Below are 21831 nucleotides of genomic sequence, written 5' to 3' on the forward strand. Positions count from 1 at the left end.
AAAATGATAGTTAATAATTATTAATTGATTCAATTAATTTTTTAATTAAACCTGAAAGAATATTCAATCGTAATGTTAATTGAATTTTTTTAATTTTGTATTAAAAATTTAATTGAATCGAAAAATATTTGAAGATTTACAAATTGGTCATAATTGATTTAACTTAAGCACAAAGTCCCATACATCCCATATTTCGGTAAATTTATAACAATCCCAAGGCAACCGGTTCAACGAACCGAATTTCAACAAAAGTTTCATAAAATTTCAATAACTTCTTTAAGTGGATCAATTAAAAAAAAATTGAAAGTTTCTAACAATTTCTTATAGGATTAGGATTAAAGAAGAAATTGTTATTTTATTTTATTTTATTTTAATTTATTTTAATTTTAATTTATTTTATTTTAATTTATTTTATTTTATTTTATTTTATTTTATTTTATTTTATTTTATTTTAATTTATTTTATTTTATTTTATTTTAATTTTAATTTTATTTTTTATTCCATTATTTTATTTTATTATATTTTATTTTATTTTATTTTATATTATATTATTTTATCTTATTTCGTTTTATTTAAATTAGTTTTATTTTATTTTTTCTTTATTTTATTGACCTTATTTAACTTTACTTTATTCCTCGTAATACAAATTATACAAAATTTACATTCAATTCAATATTTATAAATTCATAAATAACAACTTACTTTACTTCAAATTATTATCACATCTGCATCTCATACAAAAAAATTCAACAGTCCTAAATATAAGTTAACAAGCTGCGAAAAGTATTCTACGCTATTTCAAAAACATGTGTTCCCTTTACTCGATAGAACGCCCCACCATTCATACACCTACGTTACGCTAGCATTCGTTCTCTCGCAGGACCTGACCTCTCAATGACTTGCTAACAGCAGTTTGGCATAATTTAGTTATGGTCTAATGCAATGCAACCACAAAGGACTTCATACATTAGCATAATAAATTTCTTCCTTGAGAAGGAAAGCGAAACATACCGGAGAATAATATGCAACAATATATGTATCCTTTAAATAATTTGTAGGTGTAACGGCATAAATAAAAGAAACCAGCCGAAAGGACTCAGGTGCTTAACAGCTGAGGGAATTTCTTAAATTCCATATCAAACTGTATAAAATTCTCAATGTCATGGGAATATAGGAAACACAAAGCAAGAAATTATGTACATATAACTATTTGTAACGGTTACAAAATATAATGGCAAGGTTTGATAGAATATATTTCAAAATAATATCCTTTGAACTAAGAAGCATACTCTGCAACACTCTACAAAAGGACACACACTTCACACACAATTGAACATAGACAAATGTCCACTTGAGCAACAAGAAAATCAACAACAGAACTCAATGCTTGTTGGTTTAAATATTTAGTGTGATTCTTAAGAATTTGTTTTGAAACGAAAATGCTGACAAGAAGATCTCAATGAGTATATGTTACATCGTATGAAGGACATTTGGATATGAGAAGGACATATGGCTATGAGAAAAGTAAATATGACTAATATTTTCAGTGGCTGAGTTTTGAAAGGGTGTTATAGACGAGATACTAAAATTTGGTAGATAGTTACAAATGAGATATCATAATAGGTGAGATGTAGCGTTTTCACACAGGATTCACTTCGTTGAAGTACAAACATACTCGTACAATTCCACAAAGACAATGTTGCTTCAACGAACGGATTTTTACCTTAGTACATTAAAACTGGTATTTTCTTGTGATAACAGCAGGTTAGTATGACTGAAACAAATAAAGGACGTTTTTACGAGTGATAACGATTTAGTAGGTTAGTTGATAAATGCTTGAAGCTCTAAATCGTCATGAAAGCATGCATATTAACATGTTGGAGACATATGCCATTTTACCAATGTTTGGATTTAAAAATTAAGACTTAAAACGATTTCAAAAACAAAATTTCCGCAAAGAATTTTTGCGTAAAATTTTTTCTAAAGTGGGATTATTATGAAATTTTTAAATTAAAAACAAATTAATATGTTTGTTATTAAAATTTAGTGTTTTATTTATTTTTTTAAACATATAGAACCCGAGAATCGTATATCATCATATATCTAAGATGAATATGTCAACGATGAATAACCATTTTTTTATTTTCTTTGGAAGTTAAAGACCAAATCTGTATCCTTCCCGTTTTGTTCATAAAAGGTCTCAATGGGATTTACATTCAATCGGTCACCACAAGCAGGGATACAACCTCTTTTTTCAATTAGAGTGAAAATGTTCACCTTCCAAAATCAAATTCCTCCACCAACATTTGTTGCATTCATATTATTTGCCTTTTTGGAAAACTCCTTCAAACTTTATCATCCAAAAAGCATATGTTGATTTGCCAAATAACGTGGATTATGGAAATACATATCCTGCAAACCCTTGCCCACCATTCCACGAGTTGGACGACAAGGCATTAGAGTAGTGGGAGAATCCTCAACATCAAAAGTTGGCAAGGTTGAAGCATAGTCGCCAGTTAATGAATCACCATTGCAAATACTTAATAAATTCTTTGATCCTTTAGTTCCACTCGAGCGTTTGGGTGTCTGATATGCTGTCGAATCCTTCATATTTTCCAATTGTATAAGTAATGAATGATCTGCAAAGTTTGAACAACCCTCACTGAATATGGATGAAAGATATTCTTGTTGTTCTTCTTCATCCCTGTGGATTAGAGAGCTTGAACTTGGCATTCTATAGTCTTGTTCTTGAGTGGAATGTAAGCATTGTTGTATCTCGTTTTGCAGATGTCTTTGACGTTGAGCTTTCAGGGTCCATTTCAACATATTAGTTAGGCTGCAAAGAATAATAGGGAAGATCTTATTGAAAAGGAATCCTGTTTTATTTGCAATACAACTAAAAGGAATAAAGCTAATGGTAAGCTTGTATAAAGAATAATAGATAAGATACAATAGCAGAAGTATGGCATCTTTTATTTACAGATCCTTTGGAACTGTTTGGAATTATTGAAAGATAGTATCAGCTGAAGTATAACTCCTTTTGTTTGCAATTCCTTTGAAACTGTTTGGCAAAACTAGAAACTGCTTTTTTTTTTTGCAAACAAGTATAAGGATTAGCAAAACTTCAACTAGGGTTCTTTCTTTTGTTGTATTATGAAAATATTTTCTTTTATTTAAGATTAAAGGACATTGTAACATAAAAACTTGAAATATTTTAAAACAATCTCTAATATTTCGGGTGTTTTCTCGGTTCTACTTTCCCTCAAAAATATTTTTTTATAATCAAAAAAAATTTTGCGAAAGCCTTCTTAGATTTATTTAATGAAACTTTGGTGGACTGCTATGGAGGAAAAATGCAACAAAACGACCATACAACAGGTGCAGAGAACATGTTGTTTTGGCATGAGCGGAGCGATGAAAACCCCGCCCCTTAGAGCACTTGAAACTATTCTAGATATCTGACCCATTGACATACAGATTAAGTGTGAAGCAGCCACTGCCGCTATGAGACTTAAGGCGATGGGAGAATTGATTAAGGATGAGAGCAACTCATCCCATCGCGGTATAATCGAGGCGACGATAGGAAACCTGGAAGGAAGGGAAGAAGAAGATGAACCTTGAGTTCGAGTGAGAGGTACTGCTGCAAGCGGCACAGTCTTGGACTGACTGAACCCTAGTATTGCCATCTAGAAGATCATATTACACGAAAGAATCAAAGCTAGAGGTCAGAGTGGGTCTGGGGGCCTACATTGAGATCCTAGGGACTGAGATCTGTTTTAGACTGCCTGACCGTAATACGGTCCTGCAGGCGGAGTTCCGGGCGATCACGGAATACGTGAGGTGGTGCGAGGATGTCGAGTATGAACATCATTACGGACAGTACAATTGTCATAAGGGCAATAACAACCAGGACGGTAAGGTCTCGAACAGTCTTGGAGTGTAAGAAGGAGATTAACACCTTCTCTTAGGATGGCAAAATCGGCATCGTTTGGCTATGAGTAAGGGAAAATGAAAGGGCAGACAATTTGGCAGTGAACGCCAGAGGACTGCCGTCAATAAACTTGATTAACCCAAAGACTTTCGGGTCGACTCAGTCCGAGTTAAGGGCGTGGGCGACTATAGCGCATGCAACCCTGTGGAACAGCGAAACGATCGGTAGGACGGCGAAAATCATATAGGGGATCGAGATAGTGGACTATTACTGAAAGCAAGTAAGAAGGAGGTCAGTACAGCTATTGGTATCATGACGGGACAAATAGGACTGCGAGTTAACTTATGTAAAATCGGTGCGGCAAGTGATAGCATGTGTAGGTCATGCGGGGAATATAATGATACTTTGGAGCATTTCCTTTGTCATTGCCCGGCTTTCGCATCTAACAGATACCGGGACTTAGGTGGGGACACTATACCAGACATGAACTAACTTAAGGGAGTAGTATGGAAAACAATTAAGGATTTTGTAAGTATTCCTGAATTCCTAACTATGATTTTCTTTTTCAAGATTACTTTTTTTTATATTTAGAGCACACAACAAGCCGATTACTGGCTTAGTTGTATGTCCAAAGTGGCATGGGGCGGATTAATATCTGCACCCTCTTTTCAACCTAACCTATAATGATAGTTTAAGAAATTTTTGCACTTCTTTTGCATCACAAGTTGTTATATATGATCAAATTAAAATTGAAACCTAGAACACACCCGATTATTTATACGAAAATTACAGTTAAGAATGCTTGTTGTAGAATATATTTTGGGTTGCCCAAAAAGTAATTGCGGATTTTTTAAAAGAAAGTAAATGCATTTTTAATAAAACTTAGAATGAACTTTAATCAAATATACTTTTTTTACATTTTTTTTCTAAAGCAAGCTAAATGTAACAGCTGATAACTGACAGAAGAAAGAATGCAATTACAGAGTCACAAGCTGTGAAAAAATTTGTCAACGCCAACTATATGAAAAATCCACAATTACTTTTTGGGCAACCCAATAGTTTGCCAATAATAACGTAGTATTAATTTGTGTATAATATTCATGATCTTACCTTATTTTAGAATCCGTTGTATCCACAAAGCTGTTGATTTGAAAAATTCACGTTAATCAAAATTAAAAGACCGTTTTTTGGCAACTTTTTCCAGAATATTTCTTATTATGTTCGATTATTTTGTTTTATTTTATTTGTTTATTACAGTGCTTTAATTAATACTTTTAGAAAAATATCCAACTCTAACCACGTCTTAATATTTAGGCGGTAATATTGAAACTGAGCTCAGCTTTGTTAATGAACGGCAATTTGAATGTTCAACTTGAAAAACACTCTCAACACTATGACAAGTGAAGTAAGAAAGATAGAGAGAGAGAGAGACACACACAAGAGAGAAGCCCAACCCTAACACAACCAACTCTTAAAATATTAAACCAATATTCAAAAAAAATATTATACAAAATTCAACCCCTAATTTGCTGAGTTTGTTTGACACCAAAATAAGATCTCTAGACTTGAAAGAGAATTTATAAGGGTAAACTGGTCTCTCTTGAAAGAGAACATCTTTGCCTAAATATACCAATACTATTTTCTTAAAGTATGCTCTCTCTTTAGTAATGCTATGTAAATGATGGCACTTCCATTCTCTTAGATCTTAGAAACAAAGGAATGACATTTGCCTAGCTTTGCCATTCGAATTGAAACAATAAGACAAATGTAATTGATATTTAGCCTCCTATTTTCCATTTGAATACCCATACAGTAACAGCAACAGTTTATGATAGTAAATCCGTTTTTTTTTTGCCTTTTTTCCTCTCAGGGTTAGGTAGAGGGGTAATTATTCAAAAGTGTCACTGGCTAATCAATAAAATGTAATGCAACATATAAAAAATGAGGTGTGTAATTGTGTCTAATTTAAATTGATATAATTGTAGCATTCCCATGCATGTATTTTAAAAAATAAAGAAACATTAGTAGAAATATTCTAGATATAAATCGATTAGATAGAAGATACGACAAAAGATCATGGGAAACAAAAATGGTTCTTCCGGGAAAATCGCAACTAGTATGGGTAATAATGATAATAATAAAATGTTATCCTTTATGAAGACATATTAAATTATTATTTTTTTCCCCCACTAAAATTGCTGACGACATTTGTGTGGTGTCAAGTCATGTAAAATTTCTCCATGAAGTGATGTTGTTATGTTGTTGTCCCACACCTTTGAAATCTGTCAAAATGAGGCCCTTATCACTCATTGATATGACAGAAGTGTGTTTGAGTTTCATATTGACCCAAATATGTCCATTGGGAGGGTGAAGGCTGCGAGCTGACCACATGTTTAAATAAGTTTTTCGTATTCTGCTCTAAAACACTTTCCATTTGTTTTCCATATTAACCCCATCTGTCGACTTTTCAGAGCGATGCTTTTATGGTATTTTATTTTATTGAGATTCCATTGCAGGATATTGTCCGGCTTTAGACCATTGTTTAAAGCTTTTTTTCAAAGAATAGTATAGCAAAAAACATTTAAGTCAGCAAAAGTGTGTTGTTGCTAGAAGCATTTGACTGGTTATCCCGTATCGCGTTTTCAATTTCGACCATGAAATATCATCAACGAGCGACGTCAAATGGATCATGGTGCTTTACAACCATCCCAACTAGAGTAGAATGTAGAGCACACATCAGAATTTGAACAAATTTTGTTTTATTTTAATTATTTTATATTTATACAGGGTGCCCCGGTAGCCGAGTTGGTAGAGCGCTAAGATTACCAGTGCAGGTGTCGTGGTTTTGATTCATACCAGAAGCTTTGGTCTGTCGCTACAGTGGTATCACAATGGACTTAAAATTGTCTAAGTGAGCCTGTAAAGGACTGTCATTCTTACCTAACCCTAACCTAAATATATTTATATATTATTTTACTTTATTTTATTTTATTATACCCTACACCACTACTGTAATATAGAGTATTAAAACTTAGTGAATTTGTTTGTAACACCCAAAAGGAAGAAAGATAGACACATTGATAAGCATACCGATCGACTCAGAATCACTTTCAATCTGTCTGTCTGTCCGTCTAACCATGTTAATTTGTGTACAAAGTAAAGGTCACAATTTTATCAGATTGCCTTCAAATTTGGTTCGGACATCTCTTTGAGCCTAGAGACGAAGCTTATTGAAATTGAAAAAATAGGTTCCGATTTGGATTTAGCTCCCATATATATGTTCTTCCGATTTTTATACACTTCTCCATAGAATGGGGGTATATTTATTTCGTCATTCTCGAAATATTCATCTAAGACTGTATAAGGTATATATATTCTTGATCGTGGATCTAGCCATGTCCGTCCGTCCATCAGTCTGGTCGTCCTTCTGTCTGTCGCTTGAAATTTTACACAAATACTTCCTGTTGGTGTAGGTCGGTTGGGATTGTAAATGAGCCATATCGGTCCATGTTTTGATATAGCTGCCATATAAACCGATCTCGGATCTTGACTTCTTGAGCCACTAGAGGTCGGAATTCCCATCCGATTTGGCTGAAATTTTGCATAAAATGGTTTGTTATGATTTCCAATAACTGTGCTAAATATGGTTGAAATCGGTCCATAACCTGATATGACTGTCGTATAAACCGATCTTGGATCTTGACTTCTTGAGCCACTAGAGGTCGGAATTCTCATCCGATTTGGCTGAAATTTTGCATGATATGGTTTGTTATGATTTCCAAAAACTGTGCTAAATATGGTTGAAATCGGTCCATAACCTGATACGGCTGTTGTATAAACCAATCTTGGGTCTTGACTTTTTGAGCCTCTAGAGGGCGCAATTCCTATCCGATTTGGCTGAAATTTTACATGAAGTGTTTTGTTATGACTTCCAAAAACAGTGATAGGTATGGTTCAAATCTTTCTCTAACCTGATATAACTGCTATATAAACTGATCTGGGATCTTGACTTCAATTGACGCAAATCCTATTCGAATTGGCGGAAATTTATTTAATGACTTCTATTATGGTTTCCAATATTCAATTCAATTACGGTTTGAATCGGTCCATAACTTCATATAGCTCCAATATCATAGCTTTTCTTTTCTTATATCATTTGTTTGCATTAAGAGATATACCGGGAAAAGAACTCGACAAATGCGATCCTATGTGGAGGGTACATAAGATTCTGCCTGGCCGAACTTAGCACACTTTTACTTGTTCCTAATATTTGTATAACACATCGTCATTTATTAACCAATTCTTAAGAAATTTTATACCTAGATTTCTCTTATAACTGTCAAAATTAATAGCGAATTTCATAGAAATCAGTTGAGATCTAGATATAGGTCCCACATATATATTTATCGCCTGATTTGCAATTCTGGAGCCTTGCAACCGCATTAATCTACCGATCTTCCCAAAATCTAACATTACGCTTTCTTCTGCGACTACCAACAAAAGTTCGGATTTTGATCGAAATCGTTTCAGATTTTTATATAGCTCAAATTTAGATATATCTCCCATATATATGTTTCAAACTATTTTCACATTCAGAGCCTTTGTCGGCATATTTCTAAGCAGATTTACCCCAACTTTCGCACAATATCTTCTTTTATGACTTTTACTATGTGTGCCACTTGAGTTTAAATCGGTTCAGAAGATAAAGCTCCCATATATATTTTCGTCCGATTTTGGCTAATACTGCAATAGGTTTCGTACGAAGGTTTCGCTTAAGGCTTTTCAGATCACTGGAGAATTTCATAGAAATCTGTTCAGATTTGGATACAGCTCCCATATAAAAGTATCTCTCGATTTTAACTTTAAGGACCTTTGAAAAGGTATTTATTATCCTCTTGTCAAAATTGTACAACTATTTTCCCTGTGACTCCTAGAATACGTACGGATTTTGGTCAAAATTCGATATTTACAATTTAATCAAATTTTAATTTCGACGACTTAGTCTGCATACCCAATGTAGTGAAGGGTATCAAAAGATCGGCTTCACCTGACTTATGAACGTCCTTACTTGTTTTATTTTATTTCATTTCATTTTATTTTTTTATCTTTTTTATTTTATTTTATTTCATTTTATTTTATTTTATTTTTTTTATTTTATTTTTTTTTTTTATTTCATTTTATTTTATTTTATTTTATTTTATTTTATTTTATTTTATTTTATTTTATTTTATTTTCTTTTCTTTTATTTTATTTTATTTTATTTTATTTTATTTTATTTTATTTTATTTTATTTTATTTTATTTTATTTTATTTTATTTTATTTTATTTTATTTTATTTTATTTTATTTTATTTTATTTTATTTTATTTTATTTTATTTTATTTTATTTTATTTTATTTTATTTTATAGTCTTATTAAAAACAAACAACTAATTTAAAGTCAGCGTTTAGAAAGTTTGTCTATAGGACTATTAAAATTTTTTATGCAATTTTAACCACTGATTAGGAATACTAATTATGCAGGCCTTATGGTACATATCCAGCATCTTTCACAATCAGTGGTGACATAAAAGGTGTTTTCACATTTATGGTCATTGGACATTGAGAAACACACATTTATTTCATATAGAAATTTTGTTCCTTTGTCGCCAATTTTTAGTTAGCAAATTTTGTGACCACCACAGCAAACCCAAAACTATTTAGCATGACAATCGTTCAATGATTGTTATCTTAGCAACTACTATTTGTTCGAACATCTGATACTAAACAAATGCATCTTGTACTAAGTAAACCCCAAGTGATGTAGTGCGTTGTTGTGTGCATGTGATAGTTAGTCCTGATTGATTTTAATCCTAAATAATATGGCAGTAGGTAACAGCTGTCCCAATACCAAAAAAAAAAAAAGAAAAATCATTAAGGAAATGCTGGGATGTTACATATGACACGGGTCATTCCTAGCCTAGGATAGCCAACATCATTGTCCTTTGCCATTTCTTGGCGTTGCTCAATATTGTACAAAAAGGATCTATGGATCATTGAAGTTAATTTGTTGTCGAAGAGAAGAGAAAGAGATGGCCTTAGTCAAAAAATGTCGTTGTGCAATTGTTTGTCAATTTATTGGAAAAGGGCTTGATATCACATGGATTTCTCAATCTTTGTTAATTTTCCTTGCTGCATTCTTTTGATTTCTGGGTGTTGTCTTGCTTTTGGCCAGTTTCCTCATACGACCGACTGTTTAAAATTTTCTTGACGCACTTTTTAATCCGAATGCCCTAATTTATCTTCTTGTTGGCAAAAGAGATTTTACTTTTTTTTCTTCTTATACTGCTGCCACTTCCACTTTGAGGGTGTTTTCTTCCTTGCCAGATTCGGCAAACCATAAGAATTTTTGTTGTAGTTATTGTTTGGGAAGGACAATAACTTGAGTACTGATCACAGTGACCAATGCGGAAAATTGTTTTGTGTTTTCTTACTTTTTTCCCATTCAGGACTTTTGGAAGGCATTGTCTTTTTTATTCCAAGGGGTGGGAGATCGATAGCGATTTGTCTTACGGGACCGCCAGCTGCCTAGTAACTGGTACGTGTTTGCCTATGACGACATACACAGGACATTTAGAAGAGGAAGTAAAAGAGATTATTTTTTACAGCGCCTTTCTGGACAATAGATTCTTTTCAAAATTTATTATCTAAGGTAGGCACATCAAAGCAACTTTGCAATTTTCTTTTTTTTCGTAGGTCATAAAAAATAATGTTTCAACACCTTAAATGATGGAAATTAATGAATCCTTTATAGCTTGGTTAAAAAATGTTGTAAATTTAATGTTTATGGGAATTGAGAAGATTGTAAGCGACATAATAGTTCCATGACGAGACGATCGTCTCGAAAGAGAAACAGAAGGTGATTGTGAAATTTGATGATCTTCGCCCTAACAGGCAAAAAACCTGAAAATAAAAAAAAAATCGGCAGGGCCCGGCCGGAATTCGAACCGGGGCACACGGAGCAACTGCAAAAGCCTTTGCCAGTTTATGGCGTTCGAAGCCATCAATACAACTTCCAAACAGATGCACAGAATCATATGTACCATGGAAGTGGTTTAATTGTCGCATTGGAAAAGTACAGCTCATAGACAGGTTTGTCGAACGTGGTTAATGTGGTATTTGTATAGAAGCGTTTTCGCAATAAATGCAATTCAAGTTCAACATACCAAAGCACGACCCTTGAAGCCATCACACCTAATATGGTTGAAAAGTCTTCTAACCAAAGCGAGACACGTCCCATAGTGGGTGGTGTGTTGCGATATATGGCTTTCTCTTTCCATTTGCAAAGAAAATCTCCAATCTATTTTTCATTTCGTCTCGTCTCCAAAGAAAAACAGACGGGTATATTTATATATTTTTAAACTTTTGTTTCAATTTGTTTTTAAATTTTTTATTATTTTTCTCATTTTTTTTTTGTTATGTTTTCAAGGTTATATTTATTTATTACTTATTTTATAATAAAGTGTTAATTTTTTATTCTTTTTCATATTTTTCTTAAAATTAATTATTCAATTTTTAAATTTGTATACGTTTTTTTTTCAATATTTTTCATATTTTTTAATATATTTTTTAATTAATTTTTTTTTTTTAAATTTTTTCAATATTTTGTGTATTTTAAAATTGGAAGAACAGTCGCATATCTTATTTTTTAGGAACAAGGTCAGGTATAATACCATGCGTAGAAGCCATTTAAATACTTTTCCCCAAAACGAAGAAGGTCCCTTATCATTGAACTAACTTAAATCAGACAACACTCACAGATATGCAAAAAGTTTGCCCCTGCATCTTAATGTAATGATTATGGGCAAATTTGCTTTTATAGGTCATCACATCATCAAATTATATGCCAAATTTTAGGAAAGTGGCTCTAAATAGTTCCGTTCAAAAGACCGTAAGTAGTAAATTCAAGTAAATTAAAACAATTTTTTTCTTTTTATGAGAGATTTTATATCGAGCCATAATTTTCCTACAGTAATACTCCCTTTCATAAATTTATTATCAATATTTTGATAAACGGCAATGGTATTCCCACGAATTATTCAGGAAAGTGGGAAAAACACTCATATTTCAATCATAATATCCCTCAACGCGTTTATGCATGAACGTCTACTCAAAAACCCCTGGCGAATGGTCAACAAAGCGGAAAATTTTTGCCTAAAAAAATCTACCCGAAATTCGATGAATTTCAAACCAAAAACCCATGTATTCAAATTTCTTTTTGTGTTTTTGTTTATTTCATACATCAGAAAAAAAGAATCCTGTAAAAGAATTTTCTTGAATAAATCGTTAATACGTCCTAGCACAACCCTCCCTGTGAGACAGATAATTAGTTTTTATTTACAATTGTTCATCAATGCATTGCGCCACTGCATTGCAGCAATTTGTTCAGCAATTTAAGATGCAAATTTTCGAAAAACATTTCCTTGTGACCCTCATCAGTGTCAATCGAAGTCACCACCCTAGTAGAGGGGGGGCTTTATGTCCAAGACCACCACTTATTACAGCATCATGGGAAGGCTACAGCAAATAAATTCCATGATTTTGTGAACTTTCTTCCTTTTTTGAAGGAATGCCTAGGGATTATTCCAGGGATTTAACAAACAATTTAGCATGCAATTTACCAAAAAATAAAAAAACTAACCATTTTAATTGAAGTTCTGTAATTTTAAAAGAAAACAACAAGAGAGAGGATTTTCCTTTAAAAAAAAATTAAAGAAATGTTGATGTTGTTTTAAGTTTTTTCTTTTGATTTCGTGTTCCCTTGTTATGCTTGATTGAATTAAGCATTTGGGCTTGTTCTTAGTTGATGCTTAACCCTTTTTTAACCCTTTAACCCCTTTTGAATTACAAGTACTCAAGTGAATATCCGCCTAATGTTTCAAAATCTTCCAAGACAAAATGAGTGACAAGCTGGGAAAAGTGGTTTACCTTCATTTACATCATCTTAGAGAAGGGACAATTGTAAAGAAACAAATCTAAAATGTCAAAGCATCTAAAATAAATTTTTTCTAATATAATGGTTAATCTAAAATGTCATGCCATATCATTTAAAATCAACTCAAATACATTTTTGTAAATCAAATAACTTTTTAGGGTAGAAACATGTCTGTTTTTGAGTTAGAAAGCAAGGAACAAACTACTTGAAATCAAACGAACATATATATGGGAGCCACATCTAATTTTATTGATATTGTAAAAGTCGTCGAGGAAAGCGTTGTAAAAAGTTTTGGGAAGATTGGTCAAATAATGCGTTTACAATGGATCTATGAAAATCGCGCGATGTATACATATGAGTGCTATATCTAAACCTGAACCGATTTCTATGAAATTCACCAGTAATATCGAGAGTCATAACAAACTCCTTCCTGAGAATCGGTTAACAAATGGCCATTTTATTGCATTATTATTAAGTTGTAATACCCTGTGGGGTATAATAAAGTTATAATGAAATTTTATCAAAAGACAAATCTTTTTATACCACCTCCATAAGATGTGGGTATACTAATTTCATCATTCCTCGAAATATTCGTCTAAGACCCCATAAAGTACAATATATATAGGGTTGCCCAAAAAGTAATTGCGGATTTTTCATATAGTCGGCGTTGACAAATTTTTTCACAGCTTGTGACTCTGTAATTGCATTCTTTCTTCTGTCAGTTATCAGCTGTTACTTTTAGCTTGCTTTAGAAAAAAAGTATTTTTGATTAAAGTTCATTCTAAGTTTTACTAAAAATGCATTTACTTTCTTTTAAAAAATCCGCAATTACTTTTTGGGCAACCCAATATATTCTTGACCGTCATGACATTTTAAATCGATCTAGCCATGTCCGTCCGTCTGTTTGTCGAAAGCGCACTAGCTTTCGAAGGAGTAAAGCTAGGCGCTTGAAATTTTGCACAAATACTTCCTATCAGTCGTATCATGTCGATCCGAATTGTAAATGGGCCATATCGGTCTATGTTTTGATATAGCTGCCATAGAAACCGATCTTGGATCTTGACTTCTTGAGCCAATTGATGGCGCAATTCTTATTCGATTTGACTGAAATTTTGCATGAAGTGTTTTGTTATAACTTCCAATTGGACCATACCTGTTAAGAATGGTCTAACTCGGTTCATAACCTGATATAGCTAAACTGATCTTGGATCTTGACTTCTTGAGTTACTAGACGGCGCAATTCTTATCTGAAATTTTGCATGGAGTGTTTTGTTATTCTTTCCAACAACTGTGCCAAGTATGGTTCAAATCGGTTTATAACCTGATATAGCTGCCATATAAAACTATCTTGGATCTTGAATCCTTAATCCTCTAGAGGGCTCAATTATTATCCGATTAGGCTGACATATTTTACAATGACTTCCACTATGTTCCTTAACATTCAATTCATTTATGGTCCGAATCGGACTATAACTGGATATAGCTCTACTAGCATAACAATTCTTATTCTTTGTTTGCCTAAAAAGGGGATACCGCGTTTCGAACTAGGTCAATTTTGTGCACAGTGCGAACGGGTAGAACTAGAACCTCGAATTTGGCTTAAATGATTGCTGTTACGAAGTAATGGGATAAGAAAGAAGAAATGTGGAAAAATAAGTACGCAAAAACGGAGTAAACCAAAAGATTTTTGTTTTCAAGATTTGTAAATTTCGAAGCTAATACAATCAAAATGGTACTGTCTTTAGGCTAATGGTCTAAAAATGCGATACAGTTACATGATATTGATGCTACGGGTAGCGAATCGACCGGGCGTATGCTAATAAAATTTAAAATATTCCAGATTTGCAAACAAAATATTTTATTGTAATAACATTGTAATATTGTAATAACATTGGGTTCGATTCCCACCGTAGGCCTTGGTCTGTGGTATCACAATGGACTTCAATAGTCTATGTGAGTCTGTAATGGACCGCCACTCTAACTTAGGAGTCACACGCACTAAGAGGGGAATATCCCCGAAATTTTATCCGATGTTCTCGCCGGGATATGAACCCAGTCGTTCTGTGTCAAAAGCAAACATGCAAATCTCTCGGCTCTGGCACGGCTTTTTTCTCCAAAAATTAAAAAAAAAAATTGGACTCATAAAAACATGATGCAAGATATGAGCATAGTGAACAATAGTTGGATCAAATTTTAAACAGCATCATTTTCATCAAAAAAGGATTTTCGATAGATTCAAATTAAGTTCGAAGGAGAACTGGAAGAAGTCGTTTGAGCAAAATGAAATTGCTTTTCGTAAAAATTGCCAAAAAGGATTTTTGTGGAATACTCATATCTAGAAATTATATTTGCGTAAAATTTTCCGTTTGTTTGCATGACATTTTATGAGAATAAAAGCATTTAAAAGCGATAATCTAAATTTGAATCATATCCTTTTGAAATAATCAAACCAATTTGAGATTTAATTAAAGTAAGCGAAAAATATTTTTTTACAGAATATTTAAGAAAAATATAAAATCGTCATCAAGGTACTAAGTCTTATTAGCTGAAATGTTCAACAAAGTTATTCAATAGCCCACATCTTAGTGCTATAAAATTAAGACATCCGCAGAGATAAGCACATTTTGAAAATTTTTGGAGGATTCAATCGACATAAATATTGTAGTTTTTTTGGCAAGCAGTACAAAGTAACACAATTACATACTAATGGTGAGCTACAATAAAAGATTATAGACCGATTCGGCCCAAACTCAGCAAGGATATGAAAGTTATAACAAAGTTGACATCCAGCGTGCATTTAATCAAGTAAGTAATGCTCGCGGGGGCTTAATAATCCAATTTTAAAAATTGGTTTATATGCATGCAAAAAAATAAAACGTTTGCAATATTTTCCAACAGATCCGTTTTCCTAGGGAAGTACCATTTTTATAGCAACTGTGTACCTTTCTCTCCACAGTTAGTCCTGAATATACAACACTATGATGTAAAAGCCACTTCGTTTACTGTAAACCCTTTAGGTAGTTCTTCACAAAAATGTTTTGTTTATAGCAAATGATGCTTTGTTGCACGAAAAGATGAATTGTTAACTTTATTTATCTCTTACGTCTCTTTCATTTGGCAGAGAGAATGAGGGAGTGAGACTGCAGAAGTGTACGCTCAAACGTCTCATTTTTGGTTTGGAGTCTGTATTGATTCAACTGCTGCAATATAGGGTAATATAATTTACCACAGTTGTTTGAAGAGAGATAGACTTATTGGTAAGTACTCAGATGGACTCGGTATCACTTTCTGATTACTTTTAGCTTTATCCTTTTCTCTGTCCATGTTGTACAAAAAATAAGGTCCATGTTGTACAAAATGCAGATGGAAATATTTATAAAATTGTTACAGACCTCTTTATGGCTTAGAGGCGGAGCCTATCGAAACTGTAAAATATCGGTTCAGATTGGATATAGCTCCAACCCATATTTTCTTTTCATATATTTATTACATATATTTATCGTCACGAAATTTGAGTTATAACAATCTCTTATAACTGTTGCCAGTTTTGAACACTTGAGTAAAAAATTTTTGGAATCCTCACAAACTCTTGCATGAATTTATCATAAGAGATCTTGCACTTTTGCAGTAGCCAAAGCTCCAAAGTTTTTGCAAAAGAAGATTATTTGACAAAATTTCGTTTCTGGCCACTGAATAATTTTTGTGCGTGTGGGAGCTATATCTCAGCATGTAAGAAGTATTTGTCCGGTACTTACAGTTTGTTTGCTTTCGACAAACGGACATCGCTAGATTTATGTCATGTCGATTACGAAAATCTATGCTTTGTAGGTTCTTACATAAATATATCGAGGTGTTATAAACAGTATGGAGATCACCGTGGCGCAGAGGTCTGTCTACTGCGCAGAATGCCTGGATTCGAATACTGCGACACCTATTTGGAGAAAAGTTTTACATGACAAATGTTGCCAGCATTAGGAGGGGAAAACCACCGCTGAAAATTTTTTCTGATGGTCTTGTTATTATTGACGGACATGCTAACCTCTGTGCTACGGTGGCCCTCAAAGGTCCCATATCACTGTGCTTTAAATTTAAATCGAACAGTATTATTTGATACAGTATTTTGTACAGCAAAGAAGTATCCCTGCCGCTCCCTAAACCATTAATGCCGAATGGAGAGAAAAATATCTAAAATAGAGCAGTTTTGGTTTAAGAAAAATTCAAGACCTCAAAGGTCCCATATCACTGTGCTTTAAATTTAAATCGAACAGCATTATTTGATACAGTATTTTGTACAGCAAAGAAGTATCCCTGCCGCTCCCTAAACCATTAACGCCGAATAGAGAGAAAAATATCTAAAATAGAGCAGTTTTGGTTTAAGAAAAATTCAAGCTCGAGATAGGAAAGAGGTTACCCTATGCGATTTTCAATGGCATAAAGTAGATAAATGAAACTAGTTAAATAAAATTGTTCTCGTCATTAAAGATCATGCTGTGGGGGAAAATTTAATTGCCACAAGTCTGCAATTTCATGAAAATCTATGTGAGTGGAATTTCAGGAAACAATTTTAGCGTTTAGTAGCATTTGATGCTTTATATATTTAAATAATATAGCTATTAGGATAGGCCCAATATTTTGGTCAACAGGGACGATTTTATTTTATGAGCACCAAAATCTTCTCTTTTACATATGTATTGAAAAATTATTTTTAAAAAATTCCAAAAAAAAAAAAATTCCAGAATTTTATTTTGAAAATTTTTTTAAAAATTCTTGCGTCAATATGATTTTATGATTTTTTTATTGGAGGACTTCAAAGAAGGTATTTGATGATAAAGCTTTAATGGGTAGAGATGGGCGATGGGTAAATACACAAAAGGTATTTACCCGGTAAATAACCCGGGTATTTACCCATTTATACCCAAAAGCTGGCTATTTATAATTTTGCAGATATCTTGGGTATAAAAACATTTTTCAAAAATTTTGTTATGATTTCGTATTATTTGTATATAAATCTGATCTTCTGATCTCAAAATGTTTTTTCTCATAGTTTCAATGAGTTAGAATAATTTGGAAATTATATAATATAATTATCTAAATAATCTAAATGAATATAAGTAGAAAACATCTTACAATAGTCTCCAAGCAATTGATCTACATCCGCTATTTTTTTTTTTGGTCCTTCGATTATTTTTTTGTCGGGGCCAAAGACAAATTTTTATTGCAATTTTTTCCCATCGTATAAAAAATATGTTTTGTCATACCTTCACTATAATTTTTACTTTTTTATCTTTTGTCCCACATCTATTTTTTTAAGATTCCCAAGCATGTCTTTTTGGGCATGAGAAAATAGCCCCAAATTAAATTAAATCTTAGCAACGCCTTTATGAATCTGTTTTTGTCGCTACAGATCTGGCACCATAGATAAGCCTCCCTAGCACCCCACATATCTCACCCATACTCACATCCTCCCATTTAACACCCTTGCTGCTTTCAAATCAAACATCAAAGGCAAACTGTTGCTGTAAATCGTAAACCGTCTATGTAGGAATGGTGAAAAAATATCAATTACATTTTTCCTGTCGGCCAAAATAATAATTGCAATCCTTTGCATTTGCCTTGACCGGCATACAAGAGAGTTGTTAAAAGACCCTTAAAACTTTCATGCTCTCTTTTTTCGTTATGCTCTATTTTGATTTCTTGCTTTTACTTGCCCCTGCTTTTGTTTGTTCTTGAGCTGATTATAATCCCAGTGGTACTCTTTGAAGAGAGAACCATTGTCAATCTTTGCTCTTATAAGTGTTGTTGTCTCTTTAGTTGTCCCTTTGGTATAAATAGCCAGGGTGGATGAGAAAGAGCAGAGTATTCGTTAGTCAAACGGCTGCATGAACACATCATAGCTCAGTCACAATTCGTAAGCGGTTAAGTGAAGACGTGGTCTATCCGCCCAGCCCTAAGTGATAAAAGAATATCGAAAATTTGTAAAAAAAAAGATTTGAAAAAATTTTTACAGACAAAAATTAAAACTCTTGAATATTAAATTTGATCAAAAAACTATATTTAAGAAAAAATCACAACTATTGAGTGTTAAAAAAATTAAACAAAATCAAATGTTTTGAAAAATTTTACCATACCTAGTCACCTTCACCTAACCTTGTGGATTATTTACCAAAATTTGGATATATTTTTATTTAAAAAGGTAAGTTTGCAACCCATACCCTGAGTAAAAATAAAGAAATCCCTACCCATTGCTTGATATGAGTGTTTTTGGCCCATTATTGAAGTGTGAGTGATTTTTAACTGCCCTTCACTTCAATTTCGGCGAACTGCAAATGCCTAAAAGTCCTTAACACACTAAGCAGCCAACCAAAATTCAAATGATTTTCAATTTCAAGGACCTCTTAAAAGGCACTTATTTAAAAGGATATCAACCACCAATTTTGCCTAATTCAAAAAAAAATTATCCTTTGCCCAAAAATACGTAAAAAAAACACAACATTTTCCTCTGGGGTTTTGTTGCCTCGCCACTGCAGTGAAGTTAATCTTGCATGAAACCCCGTCTCCTTAGAATTCCAGACTGTTTAAATTTTATTTTTTGTTGTTTTTTTCTTTCGCTCTCAGCATGAATTCCTTAAAAAGCTTAGAGCATACACGAGAATATAAAAGCTCTGTTTTTTGTGAAACTCCCAATTATAGGAACTAAAGACCTGGGGTTCTTCCTTAAATAAACACTTTGGCTCACACGCATACTTGAACCCAGACCTGAAGTTCTTCGTGCATCTTTTTTTGTTTTTTTGAATAAACACAACGCCAGACTGAATGTGCGCATGCGCATTGGGCATTGGCAGTTTCAAGCAGAGCTAACAATAAGAAAAAGACCTTTTTTCGAAAATCGCTTTTTGGCGCGCGAAATTTTGCAAATCCTCAAACAAGTTTTTGATTTGGCTGATTATTTTGTATGCCATGCACGCAGCAGTTTAGCAATACCAGTTTTGTGTGCTTCCCAACATTCAAAGTAAAGAGTATTACCCAGATTTGTTAACAATTGCCAAGTATCTTTCACTTAGCGCATCTTCTTGCTGTTTAAAACAATTGAAACTGGATTTTTACCCAACGAATTTTCCCGTTTTGTTTCATTTTAGCTGTCTACCGCAAAAACATTTCTCCAAGATGTTGAAATGGGCTGTAAATGGTCCTCGCCAGACATATCTGCAAAGCAATGAGCACCTCAACCATAACATACCCTCTGCGGAGCAAACACGTTTGACACAAGTTCAGCGTCGTCGTTTGAAGCGTAAATCATCGGATGTAGGTTCGCTGAGGCCAAGGACCTCATGGCATGACAAAGAGAATCAATACACCTCAACCCCCTTGCACCCCACCTCCCGCAGTTTCAATGAAAGTCCTTCGCGTAAACTCGACAGCCTTAAGGATTTGAGTAACATTGTGGCGGAGCCATTGGCCTTTAATTCGCCCAAGAGACTATCGTTAGCCAAAACTCCCCCCAGTCTGCTGAAAACGCCAGAGCCTTGTTCGGCTGCAAAATCTAATATGCCCACCAATTATGCCTCCACTTTACCAACCTTCGATGTAGAATACTCTCCCTGTGCTTTAATTCCCGGTCCTCTGCTGGCCCTTCGAGGGGTTGGCATACCGGATTCCTATTTTGAAAAGCCCCGCTATATAACCCCACATCCTCATCCCCAAGATTCACCAAACTCCAATGAAGAAACCCTGGAAACAAAGTCTTTTGTTAAGCCCAAGGAATTAACTATCCGTTACCCAACATCAATGGAAGAATCCTCCCTCAGTTCCTCAAAAATGGGTGATGTTACATTGGAACGCATGATTGATGCCATTTTAGAAAGCACTCGCAAGGACCGAAGACAACAAAAGGCCCACAAACACCATGGCAATGGCCATCATAATATGTCCCCCTCCTATACGCCTGCAGAAGATCCTGCCAGCGACCTCCACGAAGTCTGGGATTCCGAGAAAGCCCGTTATCGCCAAAAAGAACAAGAATTTCGAGCAAAGCTTACCAAGAAGAGTTTATTCAATGAACGTGAGGTATGCTCTCCCCGCCTGTCGCAAGAAGAAATCGATGCTGGCCAGCTAAGAAGGCAGGGTGGCGTGAGGCGAAAACGTAAACTCAATCAAATCAAGGCTAGTGTTATCAGTTCCGCCCAAAAACTGCTGGGCAAATCCGCACATCAGCAAACTCCCCTTTTACATTCCTACAACCTGCGTAATGTCTTTGAAGCCGAACTAATACAAGACGAAGTACATCCCCAGAAACTTATGCGCAATGTCAGCCCTGACAGTGGTCACAATTCTTCCAGCGAATATGAAGAGGAAGACAATGATTCCACATTGGCCTGCCAGACAACCACAACCCTGGAAGATACCAAAACCCTGGATGCCACAAAAAGACGACTTAGTTTCTCTCTAACAAAATTAAGCGATAGTTGAGAGTTGAGTTTGGATAGCCAGATACCCTAAGTTGCAGAATGCTTTCAAAGCATATACAATAATTTATGTTTATTGATAAGTGGTGGTTTTATGGAAACGATTCAAAGAGTTGAAGACTTGTAAAGAGCTTTGTTATTGCCTTAAATTTGGTAGATAATTTAAAATTACATTCATTCAAAATAATGGAATTATAAATTTTTATTACGAATTTTTGTTAATGTTTTTCTATGAAAAAGTAATAATAAAAAATATTATAAAATTAATTAAAAAGAATTTTTTTTAGAACATTGGGATAGGGTTTGAAGCTGAAAACTTGGTCCCTTGCCAAGGAGAAAAAATTGTTGGGAGACCAAGTTTTCTATAGAAAAATTGATGGGAGATAAAGTTTTCTATAGAAAAATTGATGGGAGATAAAGTTTTCTATAGAAAAATTGGTGGGAGACCAACTTTTCTATAGAAAAA

General features: G+C 33.7%; 1 protein-coding gene across 1 annotated transcript; it reads left to right on the forward strand.

The window, feature by feature from the left end:
• The first annotated feature begins 18802 nt into the window (after positions 1-18802).
• LOC106083078 (uncharacterized) lies at positions 18803-21488 on the forward strand. The gene is made up of 2 exons (XM_013245916.2): positions 18803-19096; positions 20040-21488. Exon 2 carries the CDS (start codon positions 20068-20070, stop codon positions 21367-21369), a length of 1302 nt encoding a protein of 433 aa, XP_013101370.1. The 5' UTR covers positions 18803-19096; positions 20040-20067; the 3' UTR covers positions 21370-21488.
• Positions 21489-21831: the final 343 nt, after the last annotated feature.

Source organism: Stomoxys calcitrans, chromosome 4, assembly GCF_963082655.1.
Source record: "Stomoxys calcitrans chromosome 4, idStoCalc2.1, whole genome shotgun sequence".
In the NCBI taxonomy this organism is placed as follows: domain Eukaryota; kingdom Metazoa; phylum Arthropoda; class Insecta; order Diptera; family Muscidae; genus Stomoxys; species Stomoxys calcitrans.

Bases quoted from the DNA above. Each gene is read 5' to 3' on its own strand.
- LOC106083078 (XM_013245916.2), top strand. From the start codon at position 20,068: ATGTTGAAATGGGCTGTAAATGGTCCTCGCCAGACATATCTGCAAAGC.